Source organism: Myiozetetes cayanensis, unplaced genomic scaffold (genome assembly GCF_022539395.1).
Source record: "Myiozetetes cayanensis isolate MyiCay16 unplaced genomic scaffold, myiCay2020 scf5-8, whole genome shotgun sequence".
In the NCBI taxonomy this organism is placed as follows: Eukaryota; Metazoa; Chordata; class Aves; order Passeriformes; family Tyrannidae; genus Myiozetetes; species Myiozetetes cayanensis.
Genome location: NW_026087742.1, coordinates 66,062,366 through 66,085,696, shown reverse-complemented (window position 1 = coordinate 66,085,696; position 23,331 = coordinate 66,062,366). Strand labels below are relative to the sequence as shown.

General features: G+C 40.5%; 1 protein-coding gene across 7 annotated transcripts in view; it reads left to right on the top strand.

Moving 5' to 3' along the window:
• KLF12 (KLF transcription factor 12) overlaps positions 1 to 23,331 on the top strand; it is a 236,561-nt gene that overhangs the window by 151,223 nt on the left and 62,007 nt on the right. For 6 of the 7 annotated variants that reach the window (XM_050331358.1, XM_050331360.1, XM_050331359.1 and 3 more), the window contains exons 5-6: positions 7,558 to 7,693; positions 20,381 to 20,440. In XM_050331358.1, coding sequence (XP_050187315.1) covers positions 7,558 to 7,693; positions 20,381 to 20,440 — 196 coding nt within the window. The remainder of the gene's footprint in view (positions 1 to 7,557; positions 7,694 to 20,380; positions 20,441 to 23,331) is intronic. The other variant, XM_050331363.1, reaches the window with a different exon arrangement.

Below are 23,331 nucleotides of genomic sequence, written 5' to 3'. Positions count from 1 at the left end.
CATGGAGGCGAGTAGGCTCAGCACTCTGAAGGCACCCATCTCCCTCTGACTGGCTGTATGGGAGGGTTGGGATGGTTCTATGTGCAGTTCAGGTACCCGAAGCTGGTGGCACTTCCCTCCCCTCCTAGTGTCTCCTAGGTCCTGAGGTCTGGGGCTCTGAGAGGAGATGGGGGCTGACAGAAACATACTGTTAGGCATTGTTGTGTCATGGGGTTTTGTGAGTGGCAGATGATGATGATGATGATGATGATTACTGCTTTAAAACTAAGATTCTTTCTTCTTTTGCAGATTAATAGCATATTGTGCTACAACATGAGTGTCCAACAGTTTTCTTAGCCACATTTTCCACTACCAATCCTTCTAGGAGTTTGGCACAAATGTGACTTTGGTACTTCAATCCCTCATGCTCTGCATACACAGGGACACACATATGTAACAACAGTACTAGTGAGATTCTTGTAAATGTTAATTTTGGCGCGTAGGGTAAAACTGGTTTTCCATTCCTAATGGAAGTAAGTACAAAGCATCATTACTTACAGATAATCTTTAACCTGTTGTATGCCAGCATGCACTGGAAGCCACTGGAGAGGAGTTTCTGAGAAGCAGCAATCATGACCATTTCTGACTTATTTGAGGCACTCATATTTCTGCTTCATTTAAACTTGCATCACAATTAAAACCTGGGGCTATATTTCTGAGAACAAACATGTCACCCAGGCTTGGATCAGAACTGGCAAGACCATCCAGGTTGACATCTCACCTAACAAAGGTGTTGGGGGTTAGTCTGCCCACTGCAGAGCCATGTAACCCTGCTTCTGATGGCAAGTCTTAGTGGGTGGATGCCAGGACCACACAGAAATCCCATCATGAAAAATCATTTTGATTAGCAAATAGAAAGGCATCCTTCAGAGAAAGCAGGATGGGGAGTTTATATGTGAAACAAAAGCAAATGAACTCTGAATTTGTAAATCCTTTCAAAAAGCAGAAATATATTCTTAATTAAGAGAGCAGCGAAGCATGATTCAGTTTTTATTGTGATGTGGTATATCAGCAGACGTACATGAATGTATGTTTAAAAAGTTATTAGCAGAGAAGTTAATTCAATGCAGAAAACTGAGGTTTTAAGCTGGAATGAGACAGAGGCTTCAGTATTTCAATATGCTGAAATCTTCTCTCTCTACTTTCACACCAGCAAGTATCATCTCATGAGTCATTTCAACATCAGTTACTTACTATGTGGCTTAGCTATAGGGAGAGACAAAACTCCTGATGGTTACTTAGTTTTCTCCTGGCTCTTAAATATTTCATTTATCTTTAGCCCAAGTGGCTCATATTTGCCTCTAAATCAACAACAGTATGTAGACATGAAGTTACTTCTAGGGGGTCTTCATAAGCCTACTGATGGGTTGAGTTTTCATCCCTTTCACTCACAGGAAATTTCACTGAAGTAAATGAGGTTGCAGTAACTGAAAACTGTCAGTGGTGACAGCAGTGTGGTGGTGTACAGTCCTTTTCCTGACACCTGCAGGCATCCAGCTTCAGGATTTCTGGCAGCACTGGGCTTTGTCTGATCCGATCAGACAAAGGTGTGTATCCCAAATTAATCACTGGAAAGAAGCAGAGAGGTTAGGACATACTTGGGTGAAGCCCAGATATGACAGACAAGGGGACAGCATTTACCTAACAGCTTAGTACGAGCAGCACACATGTGAGAAGTGGGAGGAGACATGCTGGGCTCTGGTCAGCCTGGAGCAATTTAAATCCACAGTCCTCTCCTTCCCAAGAGTTTCCAGAATGTGGACAGGAGCACTAGAGAGTGAAAAAGTTAAAAAAATACCGTGATGGTGTGGCCTTGTACTTGGGTTACTCCCCTGGGAAGGTGGAGGGTTCATCCTGTTCCAAAGGGTTCATCTTCCCTTAGCAATGAACAGCCTGGATCATTCCCAGAGATTTTGCTTCCATGACATGGCTAATCCTGTACCATGTCAAAACCAATGCAGCCATGTGCCAGAAAGCTCAGATTCATTCAGTGCTCGTTAGAAAGCTGCTGTGCAAGTTTAAATCTCTTCCAGCACTGTAGAACAGGCAATTTTGCCCTCAGTATCAGGATCAGGTAGTGTCTGGCCCCCACAGCCAGAAAAAAATGTAAAACCAAAAACTATTTAGTTCAATAGGAACTGGCAACTGAGAGCTGGCAGATACAGTATTAATGATGGTAGACCAAGTTCTGTAGTATTTACAGACCAATGTGTGCCTTGCATGAGATCCATTTGCACATCTTACTTAAAAACAAGTGCAGAAAGTGAATTTGCCTGTATTGCCCAAAGGGAAACTGCTGTTTGTTACAGTTTGGCAAAGGGGTTATTGGGAAGTGGTTGCATATATGTATGTGCATCATGAGCAATTCTCTGTACTTTCTGTAGCAAAAAAGGACCATTGTTTCTTGAGGCTAACAGCAGTGTGGTACTTGCAGCCTTCAGCACTTGCAGACTTTCTTAAATAACTCCCCTGGCTCACCAGTCTGTTCAGCATGGAGAGCTAACAGCTTGCTTCTGTAGCTCCTGTGCACTCATTCAATGGCACCTTTGTCCTATGAAAGCAGCAGTCTCTGACTCGTTTCCTTTTGCTTGCCTCGCCTTAACTTCATTCACACTTCACAAAACCACCAGATAGCTCTGTTGGACAAATCTTGCCTTTCAAGAGGAGTAGCAAGGGCAAGAAAAACAGTTCTGCTATAGGGCTTAGGCTTTATTAATTAAATGTGTCTGCCTGTGTTAGGGAGGACTCAATTCAGTGACCCAGATGAGTTCCTTCTAGACACATGGCCCTAAGTTCAAGGAAAAGCTCGGTTGTTAGGGCAAGGTACAGCACAAAGGGAGGTTAAAATGCACTGGCATGTTTTGTGGGCTTTCCTCCACCTTGCTTACCAATTGCATTCCATCACTCACTTGTCCTGCACCTTTTTTATCTCATTTGCTGAATTATCTCTTGCCTACATCTCTTCATTCTTTCCCGTTTGATGTTGTCATTAGGCCAGTAATTAGTTTTAATTCAGTGTTTATGAACTGAGGCTGGTATTTATAAACCTTGGTGCCAGCAGTTCGACAGTTGTTCTTGGATGTCCAAGAGAAAGTCAAAGCTGTCGACGTAAGTAGGAGTCACGAACTCTTAATGTATAAAAATCCCGTGCTGCAGTTTGCCCGCTGCAGTGAGTGGTGAGGAGGAGGTATCTGTTGGGCTTTTGGCCAGTTGGTTATTCTCATGTCTCATTTCGGGTAGGAGAACAGCTTTATAGGCTGTTTCCTCCCGGCAGCTGCAGCTGTGCTGATGAGAAGACAGGGCAGTGTACACCAGCTGGCAGCAGCGAAGTTCAGCTTCCCAGTTAGTCACCTCAACTCCTCAGTGCCTCAACCACCCAAGTGTGCAAGCTGAAAAAAAGTGACAAGTGTGGAGGGAGACTAAAAAGGATGTATATGTGGGCTGACATAAAAAAAAAAGGGAATAATCCCTAGATCATTATCTTACTTAAATATAAGCTTTAGTTAGGTTCACTGCAAAAATATTGTAGAAAATGTCCTTGAGCTGCCTGCCTTTGAATTTGGCCACTAATACATTTCTGTTCCTCACCTTTTGTCCTCACCGTGCTCACGTGTTGCAGCACCTTATGGTGTGTTCAAACATTGAGGTTTGATGAGGCAAACTGTGCCCATTGTGCCATATTATCCCTAGGTGCAAAAGTACACCCCCACTGGCAACTTTGTGGCTGCATTAGGAGTATGGACTTACTGAACCGTGTTAGGAGTAGGACTTACTGAGCAGAAACAAAAATAAGGTAATTGAGAGTTTTCATCCTAGCACTTTCCTCTGGTGATCTAAAACCAATACTAATGTCACAGGAGTCTCAATAATATTTTAAGAGCCAGTAATCTGCAATAATAATGAAACAACATGTCTTATAAGGAACAAAAGTATGTAGGATTTTGCATATGGATTTATACCATCTGTTTTTATGTAGATGTATTCATGGTTATGTGATCAAAATTGGTTTATAATAACTGTATTACAGACTAAATTTAGTTTCTGAGCTAGCTACTTAAAACTTCCACTGTAGTGCAAGTCAGGTTAAACCACAGTTAACATACTTCGTTTTTTGTTAAAATTTTTCATTTTGTTGACAGACAATTAGCTTTCACAAATGTGTCACCTGTAGCACATTTAAATATTGGGCAGATACAAACATAACTTTTTGTAATGATGTTCACTTTAAGGAAAAAAAGTTTTACTTAGAGGGTAGTGAGGCACTGGAACAGGTTGCCTGGAGAAGTTGTGGATGCCCCATCTCTGGAAGTGTTCATGGCCAGGTTGGGGGGAGCCCTGAGCAACTTGGCCTAAATGGAAGGTGTCTCCTCACGACAATGGAGTTGGAATTAGATGATCTTGAAGGTCCTTTCAAACCCAAGGTCCCTTCAGCCCTTCTTATGGTTCTGTGAAAAAACTGAAGAATTAATGAAACACATAGTAATAACCTCATGCTTTTAAGAAGGAACATTAGGGAACAAGGCAGAAGTAATACTTCTTTCCAGTTTTCTGAGGGTAAATCAGCTGACTAGATGGTTCAGTTGCTCTTAAATCAAATGCTAGATTATCCTTAGTGCTCAGGTACACATTGAATATCATCATGTGTAAGTCATGATTTTAAAAAGCACAGTCAGAATGGGGCTCTTTCTGCCTAATACAATTAAATGTTTTGAGCAATTTCTAAGTTGCTGTGTGTTTGTCTTGTAGGTCACTACACTTCGTTGTCAATAGTCTTTGCTTTGATAAGCAAAAGGTGTTTAATTTACCATACATGAAAGAAATAATAAGCAGTCCAAATGTAACCAGCATTACTGAGATACCTAAACTGTGCTAGGAGAAAGCTAATAGAAGTAGTACTGTGCAATTGTAAATGCACTATGATTCCAGATGGGGTTGTTCATCAGCTTACTGAACGTAGTTTCATTTTATTTTCTTTATGAAGTTCTTTAACATAAAAAAAAACCCGAACAGCTAAGGGTAGTTTGTAATCACTCACTATTCTTTTACTCAGAGGTGGTTCACAGTTGAGGCATGAGTTAAAATTTTAAGACAAACTTTCCCTTGATTCATCTCTCATTTGTGGGGCACTTTCTTTCCAAGAGCCCAGCTATCCATCAGTGCTACTCTATGATTGCACAGCTCCTGAAGTATCTACAGCCCTCCAGTTTTTCATTGTAACTCAGTCCCTTTTCTAGAGTCAGGGAACACTGTAACATAAGAAAGATGTCAAAATGGGAAATTTAACTGTGACTTTTGGGGCTGCTACCTACATGAACTGGACCCACTAACTGCTCATGATCTCTGAAGGAAGCCTGTGATACCTGTTGTCCAGGTCTGTGGCTAGCCAAAATTGAGTAGGAATTAATATATTTCTCGAAAACCATGTTGCAAGACCCAGAAAGTGTCATGTCTCTGACACTGCAGTACAAGAGAGCACATGCAGCAGTTAGCTCTTTAAATAAATAACTGTGCATTTTCTTATTTCATCTGACCAAACAAAATAAACACATTTTTACACAAATCTCTGCCTGTCTTTCCCCTTCCTATACCTCCCTTGCAGGGTTAGGCATCTCTTCAGTTTTGCTCTGTACTCCAGCTGCCTTCAGTGTCTCTCAGCACTTACTGATCCTGTGTGGTATTTCATGAGTAAGAAGGAATGTCTCTTTCTCTACATCACCTCTGAAGTTTATCTCTGGGTTTGTCCCCTGGCACAAGCAACAGCCCCAGTTCCTCTCAGCACTATCCCAAGTCACACTTGTGCCCCGTATTTCCCCCCCCCCCATGCCTTTCTGCTCTCCTCTCATTTCCTGTGTCTTTGGCAGAAAACCTGATTCTGATGGGTTGGTTTTGGCTGTCTGCCAGGCACACACCCAGCCGCTCTCATACTCCCCCTCATCATAACAGTGGGGAAGATAACAGAGAAGAGCTCAAGGGTCAAGATAAAGACGGGAAGATCACTTACCAATTACCATTACAGGCAAAGAGTACTCAATGTGGAAAAGAAAAATTATTGCTAATTAAAAGTAGATTAGATTGGTGAAAATCATCACCCCCAACCCCCTTTTCCAGGACTTAACATTACTCCTTGATTCCCAGCTCTTCTCCGTCCCCTATTCCAGGGGGACAGAGAATGGGGACTGGGGACTGTGGATAGTCCATAACGGTTCCTCTCTGCTGCTCTTCCTCCTCACACTGTTCCCTTGCTCCAGCGTGGGTTCCCTATAAATAGCAGTTCCTATGAGGACAGCTTGGTCCACAGTGGTCTTTTCTAGAGAACCTCTGCCCCACTATGAAGAACCTCCTCTCCTCAGTTTCTTTTCATGTTGGTGTCTGCAGAGCTGTTTCACAGAATCATAGAATTGTTAGTGTTTGAAGGGACCTCTGGAGATCATCTAGTCCAACCCCCTTGCCAGGGCAGGGTCACCTAGAGCAGGTTACACAGGAATATGTCCAGGTTGGTTTTGAGTGTCTCCAGAGAAGGAGACTCTACAACTTCCCTGGGCAGCCTGTTCCTGTGCTCTGCCACGCTCAGCCTAAAGCATTCCTCACACTTTTTTTCCTCCCTACTCTCTTGTCCAGTTTTTTTGCCTTTTCTTAATCCCGTTTTCCCTGAGACACTCTTACCATAGCTGAAGGGCTCAGCCATGTCCTGCATTGGGTTGCTGGAGTGGCTCAAGCTGGCTGTGTCCAGCACAAGGAGCCCCAGCCGCTCTGCACAGAGGCCCCTGCAGCTGCCATTGCCAGCACTTGGGCACTTACTCCCTGCCATACAGTATGGATACTGTAAGCTATGGATGTATAAAACAATCTTGCAATTCCTGATATTCAGATATTTGTAAGATCTGAGACTACGGCGCTTCTCAAAAAAATTTGACTAGGTCCCCTGACATCAATTACCTGAATGTTGGTTGCCTGTGTGAAGTTACATATGTAATGTGTAACGAAGGATCCTTCAGAGGCTGATATCAGTGTTGAATTGTGTGAGAAATCAGGACAGCTGGAGTTTTAGATACCTAAATTTTAGTTGAATGGAGTGACATGGGTTCCATTCTGGAACCCATTCTGTCTCATGATGAACACTCGAAATCAGAGATTGCTCCTGAAATTTTGGTGTAAAATGTGTTGTTGAGTCTTCTGTGTTGCACAAAGAAGATCTAGCCCTTTCCCTTCACTTTCTGAAGACAGGCAGAGTAAGTAACTTGAGTTTTTGTTGGATGTTGCATGTGCACTTGTATTTCAGTACTACCAAGTACACTGGCATAGCCTCTGTGAATTCACACACCTGTATGCGCTGCAAGTGCTTGCACCCAGCTGTAGCACCGCTGGATGACTTTGCCCACCTGTCACCTGATTTGGGAAGCTCAACACAAGCAATACTACCTGGCCAGAGCAGGCGGATGTGTTGTGCGCCCTGATGTTGTTCTGGGACAAGATTAATTTCAGCACGCTCATATTAATCCATTATATGTCTCTTTCCAGCACAAATGGACCCCCGAGGCCTATCTCCCAGACAAATTAAAAGTGACAGTGATGATGACGACCTGCCAAATGTGACCTTAGATAGCGTTAATGAAACTGGATCTACAGCGCTCTCCATAGCCAGAGCAGTACAAGAGTAAGTATCACATTCCCAGAGCAAGATGAGTGTTGCTGAGGTGTTCCCAGGCTGATGGAGGCACCGGTGCCTCAGGGGTGTCCTCTTGGCTGTGGGCTACATACCTGTCAGCAACTCTTCTGTGTAGTTTTGTTCCTTTTAGGAAGAGATGACTGTATCTCTCATCTCTCATTCTCTTTTCCTTTCTTTCTCTCTGCCCTCGTTAATAAGTTGAGTTTTAAAATTGAAATTGTTTCTTCCCCTTTATTTACTTGCAAAGCTTATGGTGGTTTTATATCCTCTCCAAAGGGAGATCAGGTTAGATTTCCACTCAAAACCTATTTTTTCTTGACTAAAAGCAGCATCAAGAAGTTGATTCTGTTGCTATCAGGCAGGAACTAGCTACATTTCTCCTGAAGGACAGTGTCATTGGAAGGAAATTAGTGAGTGGCTTTGAACGGTTTTTCCATTGCCATTATTTTTCTGTGTACTTTACTAACTGGATGAACAAATAAGTTCTCAATTTAGCGTCTGCATTGCTTGTTTGAAAAAAAAAGAAACAGTTTATCATGAACATTAGCAATTCTGTAGATATATGAGCTTGTTCAGTCACTGTAGCAGCTGGAAGGGAACCAACTGTGAGGTAAATAAGTATTAATATCCCCATTTTATAGGTGAAGAAAATGAGGTTATGCATAAAGGTCACCCTGTAGGCCTGAAGCAGAGCTGGAAATAGAACTAGAGCCTCCAGGCACTGAAGCCTGTGCTAGACCCACAAAACACATTACTTTATCTGAGAGGTTCAAAATACGGGTATTTTGGATATTCTTAAATAAAAATGTATATGATAAAGGCCATTAGACATTGTTATTTTATAAATTATTATGGACACATTTTAATTGTCTTAACATGGTATCTAAAAACTTTTTTCTTTGTTTTCCTGGACATCCAACAGCCAAAAACACTGATCTTCCTAAACCATGTTTGAGGAGGGACTGCCTTTTTTTTTGTTTGCATTTTCACCAGACATGTCCTAATTGATCTTCTAGCCTGGCACCGTAACTGTAAACCTCAAACCTATATTATCCTTAAGCAGGGAGAGATATTTTTATGGGCAAGGAAAGGCAAGGTGTTGGCTCTCGTTGTGATTAGCAGGCTCCCGTTCTGACCGTGATAAAAGAAGGGAAGGTTTCTTTGCCAGTGACACTATTGCTTGAGAGACAGGTCCCTTACATATTTTGAATTCACCAGTTGCAGCACTAGGCCCTGAAGTGCTGAGTATTTTGTTCTCAGATTACAGCACACATAATAAGCCAGAAAAATAGAACAACCCAGCATGATTTTACACTAAGTGGTTCTTCCTAATTAATGAAAAAAGGAAGCATGGAGCACTAGCAAATAATTCTGATATATTACTGGCAGGCGGATACTGTTCTCTCTGATGGATATTGCTTGAACACTTAGAGAATTGGTCAAATCATGAAAAGCTTTTTTAGCTTTTCTACAGTGCATTCCACAGTTTGTGAAGGTAAATGCGTTGAGTATTACTTGGCTGGCTCTGGAGCTTAAGAATTAAATTAAGAAATTTAATAACATAACATCAACTCATCCTTGTTATAGGTTTTATTTAAACAGTAATCTGTTAGTTTATTTCAAAAGCCCCATTAGGAAAATCTAATTTGACTGTGATCTGCAATTTGTCGTCTTTACTTCATTCTCAATCACAGACACCACACATACAGCTGCTGAGCTGAAAAGGAATGTTGGCACATTACGCCAACTTCACTCAATCCATTTCTTTCTTGGTTTGCAATATTGTGCCCCACAGGCAGTCTCTATTCTGATTTTAGGCATCGAATACGTACCATAATATTAGATGTTTAGCATAAGAGTCCACTGAAAAAGAAGCCCACATTCTACATACCTTTGTTTCAGAGAGGAAAGTGCCTTTGAAGCCTTCCGAAGGGAGATCCTGTGTACTCAATTTCAGTATCTAAACTTAGCAGACAGGAATTTCCTCTGAGGACTTGGAAAGGCACCTACTGTTCTGCTGAATAACCAGGCAGCGCGGGGACGTGCATAGAAAGACTGCTTCAGTAGTCAGTAAAACTTAGGTCCAAGCCAAGTGCCTAAGTGAGGCAGACTGGCCCTCGAGTCTAGAAGACTGGCCCTCAGAGGGGGAGCTCTAAGTGAGCTTGTAAACTATTGTGAATAGTTACACAGTGAAAAACAAAAAATACTTTCTTGTGTATGGTGGCTGGGAAGTACAGCATGGCGCTTCCAAAGGGATGGCAGCATCCTTTCCTTCAGTACCAGTTGCTGTTGTGCAAGCTTGGCTTTGTTAAACATAATACCAAGCCTAGTTTGTAGATGCTAGTAGCAGGTGCAAGACAACAGTTGTCCTTCTCCTGGTTGGTTTTCAGACATATTTTAAATTATTCTGCATAAGGATTATAAATATATATAAGTATGTATATATATTTGCCTATTGCCACCTATTCTCCAAGAGAAGTAAGGGATTTCAAACCGTGTGGGGATTTCACTATCCTGTGGTGGGCATTTGCTTTGCATTGATCCTGTGCAGCCCCTCATGCCATGTGTGGGGCTGTGGGGATTGCCTTGGTGCCTTGCCTTTCCTTGCCTCCTGGCTTTCCCTGTGCATCCAGGATTCATCTTGCCTACGTACGTATCTGCATCCAAGCTGGTTGTCTCACCTCCCTGCATATGCGATGGAGAGCAGTTGGTGTGTTCAGACGGTAATTCTTTTGACCTATTCTAGCTGTCTAATTTAGGGAGAGAGAGAGAGAGAGTCCATCCTGTGAGCATCCGTTCCTCCCCACTGACTGCAGGCAGTGCAGACAGCTGCCTGACACAAGTCAGCACTGCAGATCTCTGGTGTGAGGTGAGGGTACAGCAGTCCACAGCGCCTGACTAGGGAATCAGTGTGCCAGAAGCTGGGAGTGACAGGATCATACTGAATACTCCAGCTTTTTGTCTTGAATCTCAGTCTGCTAGGTGTAGTTAGCAATGCCAAGGTTGTAACCACAAGCTGAGGGAAATCAGCTAGTCAGTTTTTGGGGAGAAACTGCTGTTTTAATACAGCCACTTTTAAGCCCTTTGTCTTGGAAATTATGCTTATGTGGCTGGGTCACAGGACAGTTTGGAATACCTGCATGAAAGCTTTGCTTTTCATGTCTCTAAACCTGGAAGGCATCCACCTGTGTTGCTGCATCGTTTCAGTCCACTGTAGTGTTGCAAGAACAAAATTCTTAGCAGTAAAAATTATGACAGTGAAACACTGAGAGTCACATGTTTGGCATTAGTTCTTATTTACACAAACAGAATGTAATTTGTTTGCGTATTTGTAAAATAACCAAGTATGACTATTTTTTCTCAGGGAAATTGCATTCTTGCTTCTAGCTTTATATTGGCTGAGCTTCCAGACTTCTCTCTCAGTAGTTCTTTTGGAATGACTTCATAGTCCTCCTTCAGTTCAACAAACCCAATCAATAATGTAAAGTTATAGATAAACAAAGTCATTATTTCAGGCAGGGTGCTTTAGTGAAATTTTTTCATGTGACAGTGCTGCTTTATGGCAGTTGCCATGCCTTGCAAAATATGGACTAAGAATAATTTATTAATCTCAGATCATATGCTCTGGCTGATAATAAATATTGCAGCATTATGGAGATTTCAGTGGGCTTTGCATTGTAAGCGGCATTTCATCCTTTTTGTAGCGTGTTTTACAAACTCACTTTGACATGTAGCTCTCTAACAAAGAGCAGATTTGCCTCTATGCGCCTGACACCACTGATGCTAATTGCACAGCAAGAATAGCATCATTATATTCAGGGTCAAATCTCAGATATGCTCTAGAAATCTTTATGAAGCCAAGGGAGGAGAAGGCAGTAGTCAATCCCTAGAAGACCAGTAAAACTTTTAAGGATCCCTCACAGAGGCAACAAGCTGTTCCCTCAGCCTGGCAGCCCTTCCGTCCCTAGGCTGCTCTGATGCACTGAGGCTCAGGAGTCATCTCCATGGTACATAGTAATGCTAACTCTGAACAGGGCATCCATCTCCTTATTTCCCTGCACACTTGTGTGGTAAAATACATTATTTTACAGCATGCAGCTCTCTATGAATATGCACAGCTTAAGGTCTCCTGTGTGCAGAGGCTGAGGGCAGAAGCAGGAGAGGTGGAGGGTGATTTTTGGTATGAACTTCTGATCTATATATTGGTAACAATCCAGAGATCCAGAAAGTCCTTTTTCTCTCTAGACTTTTTGCTCCTTAGGTGTTGTAGGTAGAGGAAAATCTTTAATGATACCATTTTTTCTTTCAAATGTCAAGGAAAAGAGGAACTGTGCATATAAACTGATGATGCTCCAGGGAGCGTATTGCTTTTCTGGGGTAAGGGAGAGACAGAAAATTCAAAGAGGAGATCTTGACTTCTTGTAGTTATAGGTGCAGTTAATTCAGAGCAATGGGATTTGTCATTTGTATGTGACTGCTGTAACCTTTAATGGGAACTCTTCTTTGCACTGAACTGGGTGTCTCTGAGTGCTTGTATGAAAAAGAGATTAGGGACGTTGACCCCACCCTTGTTCTCTTTGGCTACTTTATGTGATTGATACATGGATACTAACGTGGTCATCTTACTTTATTTTTAAACTCACTGGCTTCTATTACTGCAATACAGTAGGAGTTGGTTTTGGGTACTGCACTAGTGAAAAAGAAAATCCACAGCAGACAGACAGCATAGACACACCGTACCAATGTACTCTCTTAAATTAGGATGAGGTTTTTCAAGTCTTAATTTTTTGCCCTAGATCTCTTTTTGTCTCCCTCCTCTTCTTAAATGTAAATCAACTTTTGTGGCTTATTTTTATCTCTTTTGAAGTTTGTATCTGTGTTTCCATCAGTTGTTCGTTTTCTACACTGATATAGCTTGTTTTCTGCTTTAGCTGCAATCATTGCTGCTATTGTGCTATTCATTATAAGGAACTTCCACCTCAGTTTTTTCTTCCACTTGCTGACAAAATACTTTGTCCTGGGTCTCCAAGAAACATAAGCAAGGTTGTTTTGGCAGTACTTATGTGTGCTTCACTTCTCTCTCCTCTGGTACATCCACCCTCCATGAACAAATACTCATTTTAAAACTGGCACACAATTGCATTCTGGTTTTTCAGATGGACAGTTGACTAGTGGTGGTCCAGAATTGCCTCAATAAAGGATTTTTTCACTGGAGAATGCTACTTGGTCTAAAGTGAAATTGTGGGAATATATCATTTTCAATTTTACTTTTCTCATAAAGAATTCCAAAGTCTGGGATGCATTTTTCCATTGCAGTAAGATTTTAGAGCAGAAGATTGTATAGTTGCTGCAATCCTGTTGGAAGAAAATTGGACCACACACTCAGAAAAAACTGTCTGTGGGCCTCCCACCTCCCCACAGGCTGTTATGTGCTTTGGAGCTTCTCCTTGGCCTCCTTCAGAGTCTCTCTACAAACTGAACTGACTTAATAAACATGGAGAGAGAGGCATGTATGCAGATGTGTAAATGAAGGACACTGGTGGTGTAGAGCCCTGCAAGGCAGGCAGTCATCTGTATTATGGTTGATGCCCCCACTGTGCCATTATTTCAGGGGTTTTCTCTTCTAGTTCTGTTTTATTTTTTGTCAGAAGTCTCAAATAAGTATCCTGTGGCAGAAAAGAAGAGGTTTCTGCAGTGGAAAGTGTTGCTGGGTTGGAGGCTGGCGAATGACTCAAGGGCACTGTTGAGCTGGCAGAGGTGTGCTATGTCTCAGCTAGCTTAGGCAACCTGTGGGCAGTGCTGGACTGTCCTATTTGGACATAACTTTGTAGCAAAGTTCATCTCTCACTATGCAATCTATCTAAAAGTTAGGCTCAAGTATTTTGGATTTCTGTCACTGTGGAGAGATGTATACTCCAATCATCTCATCAGTTGTGATCACCTTTTTGAGGAGTCTGTCTTCCCCAGTGGCTATAAAGAAACCTGGGCAAGTGGTTTTGGAGAGTGATAAAACCTCAAATGGCTGAAGATCCATATGAGGAAACCCCCTCTATGTTATTTTCTAAGGCCATTCTGTAAGTCTGTGACTTAAGAAACTGAGCTTGTACATCTAAGCTTTGACCTGGTGCATCTACTACAGGGAAAGTTTCTCCTACCTACATGCAGTTCAGATAACTCACTGAAGCAGTACTGACTTCTTCTACAGTGTGTTTATATGGCATTTTACAAACTTCTTCCTAGCAGAATCTGAATTCTCAGAAACATCTGCTTGTATATAAAAATGAATGTGCCTAAAGCTATATTGAAGACTTCTATCTAAGACCTTGAAAGACCTATATAATTTTGGGAATTGCTCTTTAGGCACTAAGTATGAATCTTGAGTTTCCACTACCCATTGAACTTATATTATTCTAAAAAGGTTCTCTTTTTTTTTTTTTTGAGTATGTGATATTTGACAAAAGTTTAATAATTTGACAGTTGGACAGTAAAATCAAAGGATGCCATTCTGTGCCTGCACTAATATTGGTGGTGTGAAAATTTTTTGATACACGTTCCAGAGCCTTTTGCCAGGATAGCACATTTCCCATCAACCAGAGACCATTAGGTGCAAGGGCTAGGTGAATGACATCTGTAAATCAAAAGCAGCTTCCACAAAGAAGTTTAACGTCACTGCCTACTTTGAAAGGTCTGTATTGCTTAAGTAACAGTGTATCAAGAGATAGGAGTATTGTGAAACTGTTCCCTGAAGAAAGCTAATTTGGAAATAAAAGTGCTTTTAGCTTGGTCTACACAAAATCATGTTTTCCTGTCTCCCCTGTAAGAGTAAGTTTCCATGACTCTTGAGTAGATGATTGTAGAGCAAGGACATACTGCCATTAGGATGTCTCGTCTCTTGAATCACTTCAAAGGGGTGGCCATTTCTCTTGAATACATATTTTACCCCACCATTGCTAGGAGTAATATTTTCCTTTTGAGAAAAATATTTTAATTAAAAATATTCTTCCATGCAGAAACTGGAAGAACTATGTAATCCTGTTTCTGTTAAAGTCCACAGGAGCTTTACCATGAACTTTTTTTGTTCTAATGATTAATCCTGAAACTGTAACAGAAGTCTGGATGCTAAAAAGAAAAACAGTAACTCAACACTTGGTGCTATTTTGGGAACCAATATGATGCAAAAAGAGAGTTATTTGCAATGTGTATTGATTGATACCTTCTGTATGTCTCTTTCATTCCCTTTATACATCATGAGCAAATTTTCTAAAATCTTGTTTCCCATGTTCGGTTTAGTGTCTGTATTGAACTCACATATAAATATCTTCTCAGAAATAAATTAGATTTGTTAATTAATTTAAATTTTACTCCAAGAAGTGCTGATCATTTCAAGGTAGTTATCAAACTTTGTCATTATTGGAATTTAACATTTCTGAACGTGTTTACACAAATTTGCTTCAGAATAAGTTGTCGCAAAACAATAGCATATGATTATCATTCATATAGTGCTTTTTATCTTTGGAGTGCTTTGCAAACATTAACTAATTAAATTGTACAGGTCCCCTGTGTGTTCAGATATTATAATTATCCACAGGTTAGCGACTTGCTCAAGGCCATGCAGCAGTGCAGAGAATGAGCTGGGATCAGGAACGTCTGCCTCTTACTCCCATGCTTAATCCACTACAATGTGTTGCTCCAGAGTCATTAGTTGTTAGATATGTGAAATGCATTTTATGGATAGGGAGGTAGGCATTCTGTAATTGCTTGAAGAGCATGACACTGAAGAAGGAATTATAAATAATTTTATAAATTACTGCTACCCATTTAGCAGTTTGTATGCCTATTTAGTATCTGTTCCCTCAGTGATTAGTTTTTCAACTTTTTGTGTTTCTTCTTTCAAAATAAGTGCAAAAAGCAGGGGCAGAGCTGTGTGCCTTTAGAAATTCAGAGCTGTAGCAAATACTTAGAGGTGTGGATTAGATAGCAGAACACTGCCAGAAAAAGCCACAATAAAACTACCTCAGTGAACTGCTGCCTTGGCTTACTGATAAGAAAAAGAAAGAGCATTGTCCTCTGCTGTTACTTGAGCCAAAATTACTTCTTTTTTTTATTATCTAGATCAGATAAATTTTTATCTTTCCTTTTGCATAAGGCAGTTCCTGTGATTTTGTGACAGACAAATATGCAGCACAATTAAATCTTAATAGCAGTGCTTATACTGATTTATGGAAAAATTGTCCTATTTAGATCAGTGCACACAAACCACAAAAGTTGTGTAGGTCATGGGTATGTAAACCGCATGCAAAGGAGGGAACTACTAAGAGAGGAACACTGTTCAGCAAGGCATTATTGAATGAGCATGTAAATGCAAGGATGAAAAAAACCCCACCAACCTACATTTTTTCTGCCGTTTTCCTTTTTCCTGCATAATAAGAAAAGATTGTGCTAGGTTTTCCTGTCTGTTAGTTCAGTTCTCGGTGACTAGTAGTGACTCCACCTCAACCTTATTTCTCACAGCAAGCTCTTTTGGGGCTGGAAGTAAAAGAGAAATGAAAGGAAGTTCCTGGATAATGGATACAGAAGAGTTTTTTGTGTTGAGCCTGAGTGCCAAGGAGGTGTCATTGTCCATATGTTTGTGACTTAGAACATGAGTGTTACTATTTTGAATACAGCATGGAAAGGATACTTGGAGCTTAAAGTCACCACACACATGAAATTACTCTAGCCAAAATGAAAGAAGTGAAGGCTGAAACAAGGACTAAAGCAGCACAATGGCTGATATTTTAGCATCTAATCCTGAAGTAATGATGCTCACAGATTTCAGAGTCAAACTGTACACCTCCATCATTAGAGCTGTGACTAAAGATATATCAAGGATGAAGTTTTGGCTCATGTTTTTCTTTATTTGTCCTTCTGAGATATAGTGAGTTGCCACAGGATACAGTGATGCAAGAAAATATGAAAGCTGATACAGGAAGAAAATAAGGAAGAGATCAGGGTGTATCAGAGGAGGCAGCAAAGGCCAAACCTCTCTTGCCTAGTCCATCTCACTCACTCAGGTGTCATGGGGCAGGCTGGCAGGTCCTGAGGTCAGAGACTGCCCTATAAAAGGGCTCATCCTAAGGCCTGTATAGAGTATCTGCTGCTGGCAGAATCACCCAGCATTACAAACAGAGCCCGAAAAATAAATTAACCTGGGAATGACCAGAAGCTGACATCAGGTACTAAAATCCTTGATTTATTTACACATGAAAAGTCAGCAGTCTCAGTCTTGTCAAAATACTTCTCTCAATTATTTGCATGAAAAATACAATTTTTAGCACAGGACTGGGATAATGCATGATAAATCAGGGACACACAATACTGTCAAATAGACATAGAAGGCACTGTGGTGTTTATCTTACAAACTGATGACCACTGCTGTTTCTGTAATCTGTTGCTTGTTGGGGCCAAAGAGTCAAACAGTTTATAAATAAGTTCACAGGAGGAACTGGAATAATGACTGAAATCTCAATCATAAAAGTTTCAAAAGCACAGTAGCAGAGTAATGTTGTATAATAAATTATTTGCTGAAAATTATTTATCCCGCTGAACAGGTTGATTCCCTTTGCACTCAGTATTTCCACTTCAGAACTGCTTGCTGTCTGTATCACCACATCATTTCTGAAATTCTTAGCCACAGCTAAAGCATAGTCACAATAATGAAATGTGGGTTTCCTTTTGCTTGAAAGAAACTACCAAGTACATGCAGTTCTGTAACTGGTAGATCCCTGTCCATGTACTGCATGGCGTAGAGGTACCACTATTGCAACACATGTGAAGTACTGCAGGTAACCAGGACCAAGGTGAGCCATAATAGCACGGGCACTTGAGACAAGATGCAGATTGCCTGCAGAGCACCTGCACAAGGCATTCAACACTCCCACAGCACAGTCAACATGTTTAAAGCATAGTTAAAGGCTTTAATGTTCAGCTGCACAGCAGACAGCTTCCTAGAGCTGTCTCCACTGACCTCCTAGATAGGTACTTGGCTTTCAGTCATCTCTGCTCTTTGGAGCTTGGGCTTCTGACCTGTAGTTGTTCATTAAAATACAGTTTGAAAAAAAAGAATGGCTCACATTCCCAACTTTCCCACTGTGGAAATTAGGAGATCAAGTAATTTGTTCTGAGCTTACCTATTTCTACCCATTGTAAAACCCAGAGCATGCTCTCCTCTTCCTAATAGCCATCACTGTTTAAAAATGCAACAGCCAGCAGCAGCAGTGGTGCAGCCACCCACCTATGGCATAAAAAACTGGTGGTTACAGCACTAACTCAGGAAGCTAGATACCTACATTTGTATGCAAGAGATATCCAGGAGTGGTCCTTTATCTCTTGTTTTTCCTCTTACACTTTTATTTTGGATTGGGAAGATCCCTTTTATGCTGATTACCTGTTGTTAGGTGTGTTTTAGCCATTTTCATAGCATAGATAAGCTTCAAGTCCCGGAGAGAAGGGTTGGCTGTTTCTCCCCATGATTTCTCGATCGGTGCAGAGACTGGGTGGGAGTTCACAGCCCTTTGGCTTTCATGCCAAAGAGAGAGGAACATAATAAGTTTTAGGTGTCTGTGAGGTTGATTGGATAATGTCTGGGTGTCTTTTCCTTCAGTGTGTGGATATCGTAAGTTCTAAGCAGAGTTTTAGTTGTCTGTTAAATTTCCCACTGAAAAAAATTCAGCATGAAAATACCTCAACAAGTGTATTTTTGTCTGCCCTATTGCTTAGTTGTTAAAAAGGGTACTTTATGGAAAGTGTACAATATTTAGAACTATTACTTCTGAGTAATCTATGGTTTTTATCAACTGTAGGAATAAATAATTTTCCAGTAAGACACAGAGGTGATTATGAATTAATTGACATGGAAGAAAACAGTCAGTGTTTGGTTTCCAGTTACCACTTTTCCAGTGCATATTGCTTTCAGTTGAGAGCTGATGGGGCAGGGGAGATTTTGTCCCAGTGCCCTTTGATTAGGTACTGACGCAGCTGTGAAACAAAATCTGTACCTGAGGTTGCTTGATCTGTTCAGCCTGGAGAACAGGAGACTGAGGGGAGACCTCACTGCAGTTAAAACTTCCTCTTGAGGGAAAGAGGAGGGACAGACACTGATCCCTTCTCTGTGATGACCGGTGACAGGACCTGAGGAAATGGCCTGAATTGTGTCAGGGGAGGTTCAGGTTGGATATTAGAAAAAGGTTCTTAACCCAGAGAGTGGTTGAGCACTGGAACAGGCTCCTCAGGGAAGTGGTCACAGCACCAAGCCTGACAGAGTTCCAGAAGCATTTAGACAATGCTCCCAGGCACGTGGTGTGACTCTTGGGCAGGGCTTAACCCTCCTGTGCTGGGTTTAAGAGTTGGACTCAATAATCCTTGTGGGTCCCTTCCAATCCAGCATATTCTGTGATTCTGTAATACTGTGGGACAGGTATCAGGCAATGGTAGAGCTAATAACTTAGACTTCAAAAATTCTTTATATTAGTTTGTCATCTACATAGCATATTTCTGTCATCAGCAATTTAACATCTAACAATTGGCAAAAACAGTAAAGAAAGCAAATGTTTACCCTTGAAGCAAAGCAATCTGACCAGTTCAAAATATGCAGTGCAAAATCTTGAGAGAAAATAGATTATTTGTAGGTTTCCAACAGCCAGTAGAAAGTAAAACTATATAAACCAAGAGAAGTTACTCTGAAAATTTCCTTTTCACTTTCAACAATTCACTATACCAACCTGGCCATTTTACTTGAGTATTATAAAAGATCCAAAACATTTTTAGTGCAAATGCATTCAACTGCTACTGTACTAGATCTTTTTTTATGATTCATATTGTTACTCTAATATTTTTGCTAGTTTCTTGGGCGTGGGCCTCAGAATAATTTCATAGTACATTTGAGGTCTCAACCACAGAGAGGACTAAGGGGGTTATTCCTGTTCTTGGATTTCTACAGGTTTTGATTTTTTTCCCCTAACGTGGTGGAGCTTTTTTCAAAAACCAGTTGTATGATGCTTCCTGTTTGAGCATATGCAGTAGATCAGAATTTGTCAGTGAAAAAGAACATTCCATTTAGTCCAAATCTCAAACAGCATAGGAGTTTATACAGCTATGACACTATATTTGTGTAATATTCTAGAAGATTATCTATTTTCCCTGGAGTCTCAGTTTCAAGTAAAAAGCATTAAAGCCTATGTTTTTTCAGTGATGTGTTGGGAATAATATTATTTATACAGCAGAATTCTGGGAGCAGACATTCGCTACAGCCTCTATTTACTCTTCATGCAGTGTCTGTCTGCTGTAGATTCTTGTTAATGTTTATCTCTTGGTCACTGATTATTTTTTAATAAGAAAATATGGTCAGTCATGATCCAGAATTATGACTGAGTGACACGTGGATCCTTAAGCTTTGACTCTGCTCCCATGCAAATTAATCACAGAGTTCCTAATGACTTATATGTCATTATCTGAGACCTCTACAGAGCAATTTCAGTTTAAGAAGAGTTTTAAGTGAATGGGAAAATCCTTAAGGGCCTTCCACACTGAGCTGTGTGCCTTACTTACTTTGCAGTAAGTGCTGCTCAAGCTTGTCTAAGTCCCCTTCGATTGTTTAGGGTAACTTAAAATTCCTAATTGTCTGTGTTCAATTTCCAGAGAGAGCATGTGGGGCTGTGCCAGGTCAGCTGTTAACCCTTTTCGTTTTTTCAACTCCAGGTATGAAGCATTTTATTGTGTATTATATAATGTTCTGTTTATTTGACAAAGTCTAATAGCAGTGCTTTTCAGGTTTCTTTCCCTCTTTGTGTTGTGACTGGGGGAAAATGTGTGGCTAGAAAAGGTCCAAAGTTGAGTTTTCCAATTGCATTTTATATTTCGGGGCTGGAAGGGTGGTGAGAAAGCTGCATTTTTATTTTTTCTTCCAAAACCGGATGTCTGAAACACAAGAATATAAAAAAACCCTGTGTTGTCTGATGTTTAATAATGTAGTTTAAAAATGTTCATAATAGTCTACTGAAATTAAGTAACAAAGTTAACTGAAATTGAGTAACAAAGTTAATGTGAATCAGTGCAGCTCATGTTATAATGGGTCATTGCCAACTACAGTGAAACAGTTGACAAGCAAAGCTGTAAAGTGAAGAAAGGGCTCTTTGCAAACATCACCTTGCTTTTATTTCAAGGAGGGCAAAATTTTAGGATCTTACTGTGTAGTGTGCCTAGTAGATGCCCTGCTTTAAGGTGCAGTTTATTATGCCAGTCCAGTGTGGGGCCGACTGGGCAGTTTCAGCAAGTGTTGTGATGCCATAAGGGCCTTCAGGTTCACCCCACTTGCCCAAGTAGAAATGATGTCGTGTGACAGCAGAGGCGTACCAAAGCTGATAGGGTTTCTTTTTTTGTTGGATTCATTGCTGTTGTTTTCCTGGGGTTTAAAATAGTGTGCAATGAAATGTCCAGTCTCAGTGTGCTTGCTGCTTGTTTGTCCTTATCCTTTCTTTTGTTTGTTTTGTGGGCCCCTCAGAAGATTCCTTTTGAGTCATGGTGGTTGTGTGACAGTCAACTCACTGCTTTATCTGCCATTAGTAATCCATGTGACTACCTGTGGAGTAGAGAAGGAAAAACAACTTCACACATTCAATACAAGCAAATAAATCAAATCCTTCACATTTATAAGTACAGCTAAGCTTCTTAATAAAATTAGGAAGAAGTAATGTTTAAGAGCAGTTACACTTTAAAATTGCTAATGAAAGTTAGCAATCATTCCCTAAATCTACTCCTGTCTCCATTTTGCAGTTAATTATGTTACAACTGGTATATTTATATTAAATTTTGCAGGATCTTATTACTCAAACATTTTCAAAGAAGCAGCAGGAACAATTTCTCTGCTAAAACCAAAACAAAGCTTTTAAGGTTTCCTTGGCTATGAAATTGAAACGATAGATTTATTTTTTAAAACTTCCTAGAATTTTCTTTGATTGAAATTATCAGTGCAACTTCAGAAATTATTCTGAAGACCCAAGTAGTCTCCCAAAATGTTGTCTTTCTAAAATAAATGTGTATTTCAGATACAATTTTTAATGCAAGTTTATTTAGCTGAAATGAACTATAATATTCTGTGTAATCACCAATTACATTAGCTACCATTCTACAGAAAGCATTTTCAAGAGGAAAGTTTATGTTGTTAATTTTTTGCTCCTGTTCAGTGTTGTCAATATTTTGCTTAAAAAATTGCTCATGGATTTACGTATAGAGTGTACACAAAGCATAGTAATGAGTATAAGATCCTACTAATGTGACCACTGAAAAACATGCATGGTGAGATGTGGATGAAGATGGCATAAGTCACCTGGAGAAGAGGAGGCTCAGGGGAGACCTTATTGCTCTCTGCAACTACCTGAAAGGAGTTGTAGCCAGGTGGGGATTGGTCTCTTCTCCTGGGCAACCAGCAGTAGGACAAGAGGGCAGTCTTAAGCTGAGGCAGGGGAAGTTTAGGTTAGACATTAGGAAGAAGTTCTACACAGAAAGAGTGATTGGACATTGAAATGGCTGCCCAGGGAGGTGGTGGAGTTACAGTCTGTGGATGTGTTTAGGAAGAGGCTGGATGTGGTACTGAGTGTCATGATCTAGTTGACAAGGTGATGTTCGGTCACAGGTTGGACTTGATGATCTCAGAGGTCTTTTCCAACCTGGTTCATCCTGTGATCTCATGTAGCAATTTTAAACTGCTGAAAGTTAGTGCACTCTGACTGGAGTCAGATGAGACTGAAATGTAATATTTGGCAAGGGAAATAGATTCTAATAAAAACAGAAATTTGGAAGACAGCTACAGGGGTTTTATGTATTTTTAAAATGAAGGACCAGATTGATCAAAAAAGTTGCATCTGTCAAACCTCATTTAGACCATGTCAATCTGTCTGTAGAGTGAAAGGTGGAAGTTAGATCAATGAGATTAATATTTAAGTCAGTGTTTTATTTGAAAGTATGAATTCTTACCATGCACTTAATACTGCTGACACTGGCATTATTCCTCACAGCTGGTCCTTTTTCTTGGGATACGGCACTGTTGCGGTTTAGGAACAGTAACTGCTTGTCAGAAGAGAATTCAGCTACAAGTAAATGCAGCTGTATGAGTGGATATATTTCATTTGAATTAAATTTTATACCTACCTGGGTTTGGGGTTTTTTTTATTTTCTATTACTTAAAGTTATCTTTTTCCACTAAATTGGAAGAGAGTTATCCTTCCATAAAATTAAACTCAAAATTATGGTATTCTAGTTATGAAAGTGCAGAAATGTTCATAGATACTTGATTTCTTTTGTGATGGTAGAGGAACAAACTGGATCGCAAAGTCTTGAAGACACATTTTTCTGTAGGCTTTCTTCCTTTTTTTTTTTAATTGGGTTCTACTCGAAGCTCTTAAGTTTTACTCAAAAGCAATTCCACACAAATCTTCTACATCTACTGTGGTTGGCCACAGGCTGGGACTGTTGCTTCGGTTCATGCGCATCTAACTGTTCATCTCCTATAAAATGTTGAGCATTTTGTCCATGTTGCCTCCCCTGATCCACCAGGACAAAGTGATAATATGCGTGAGTTTCATGTGTTGGCA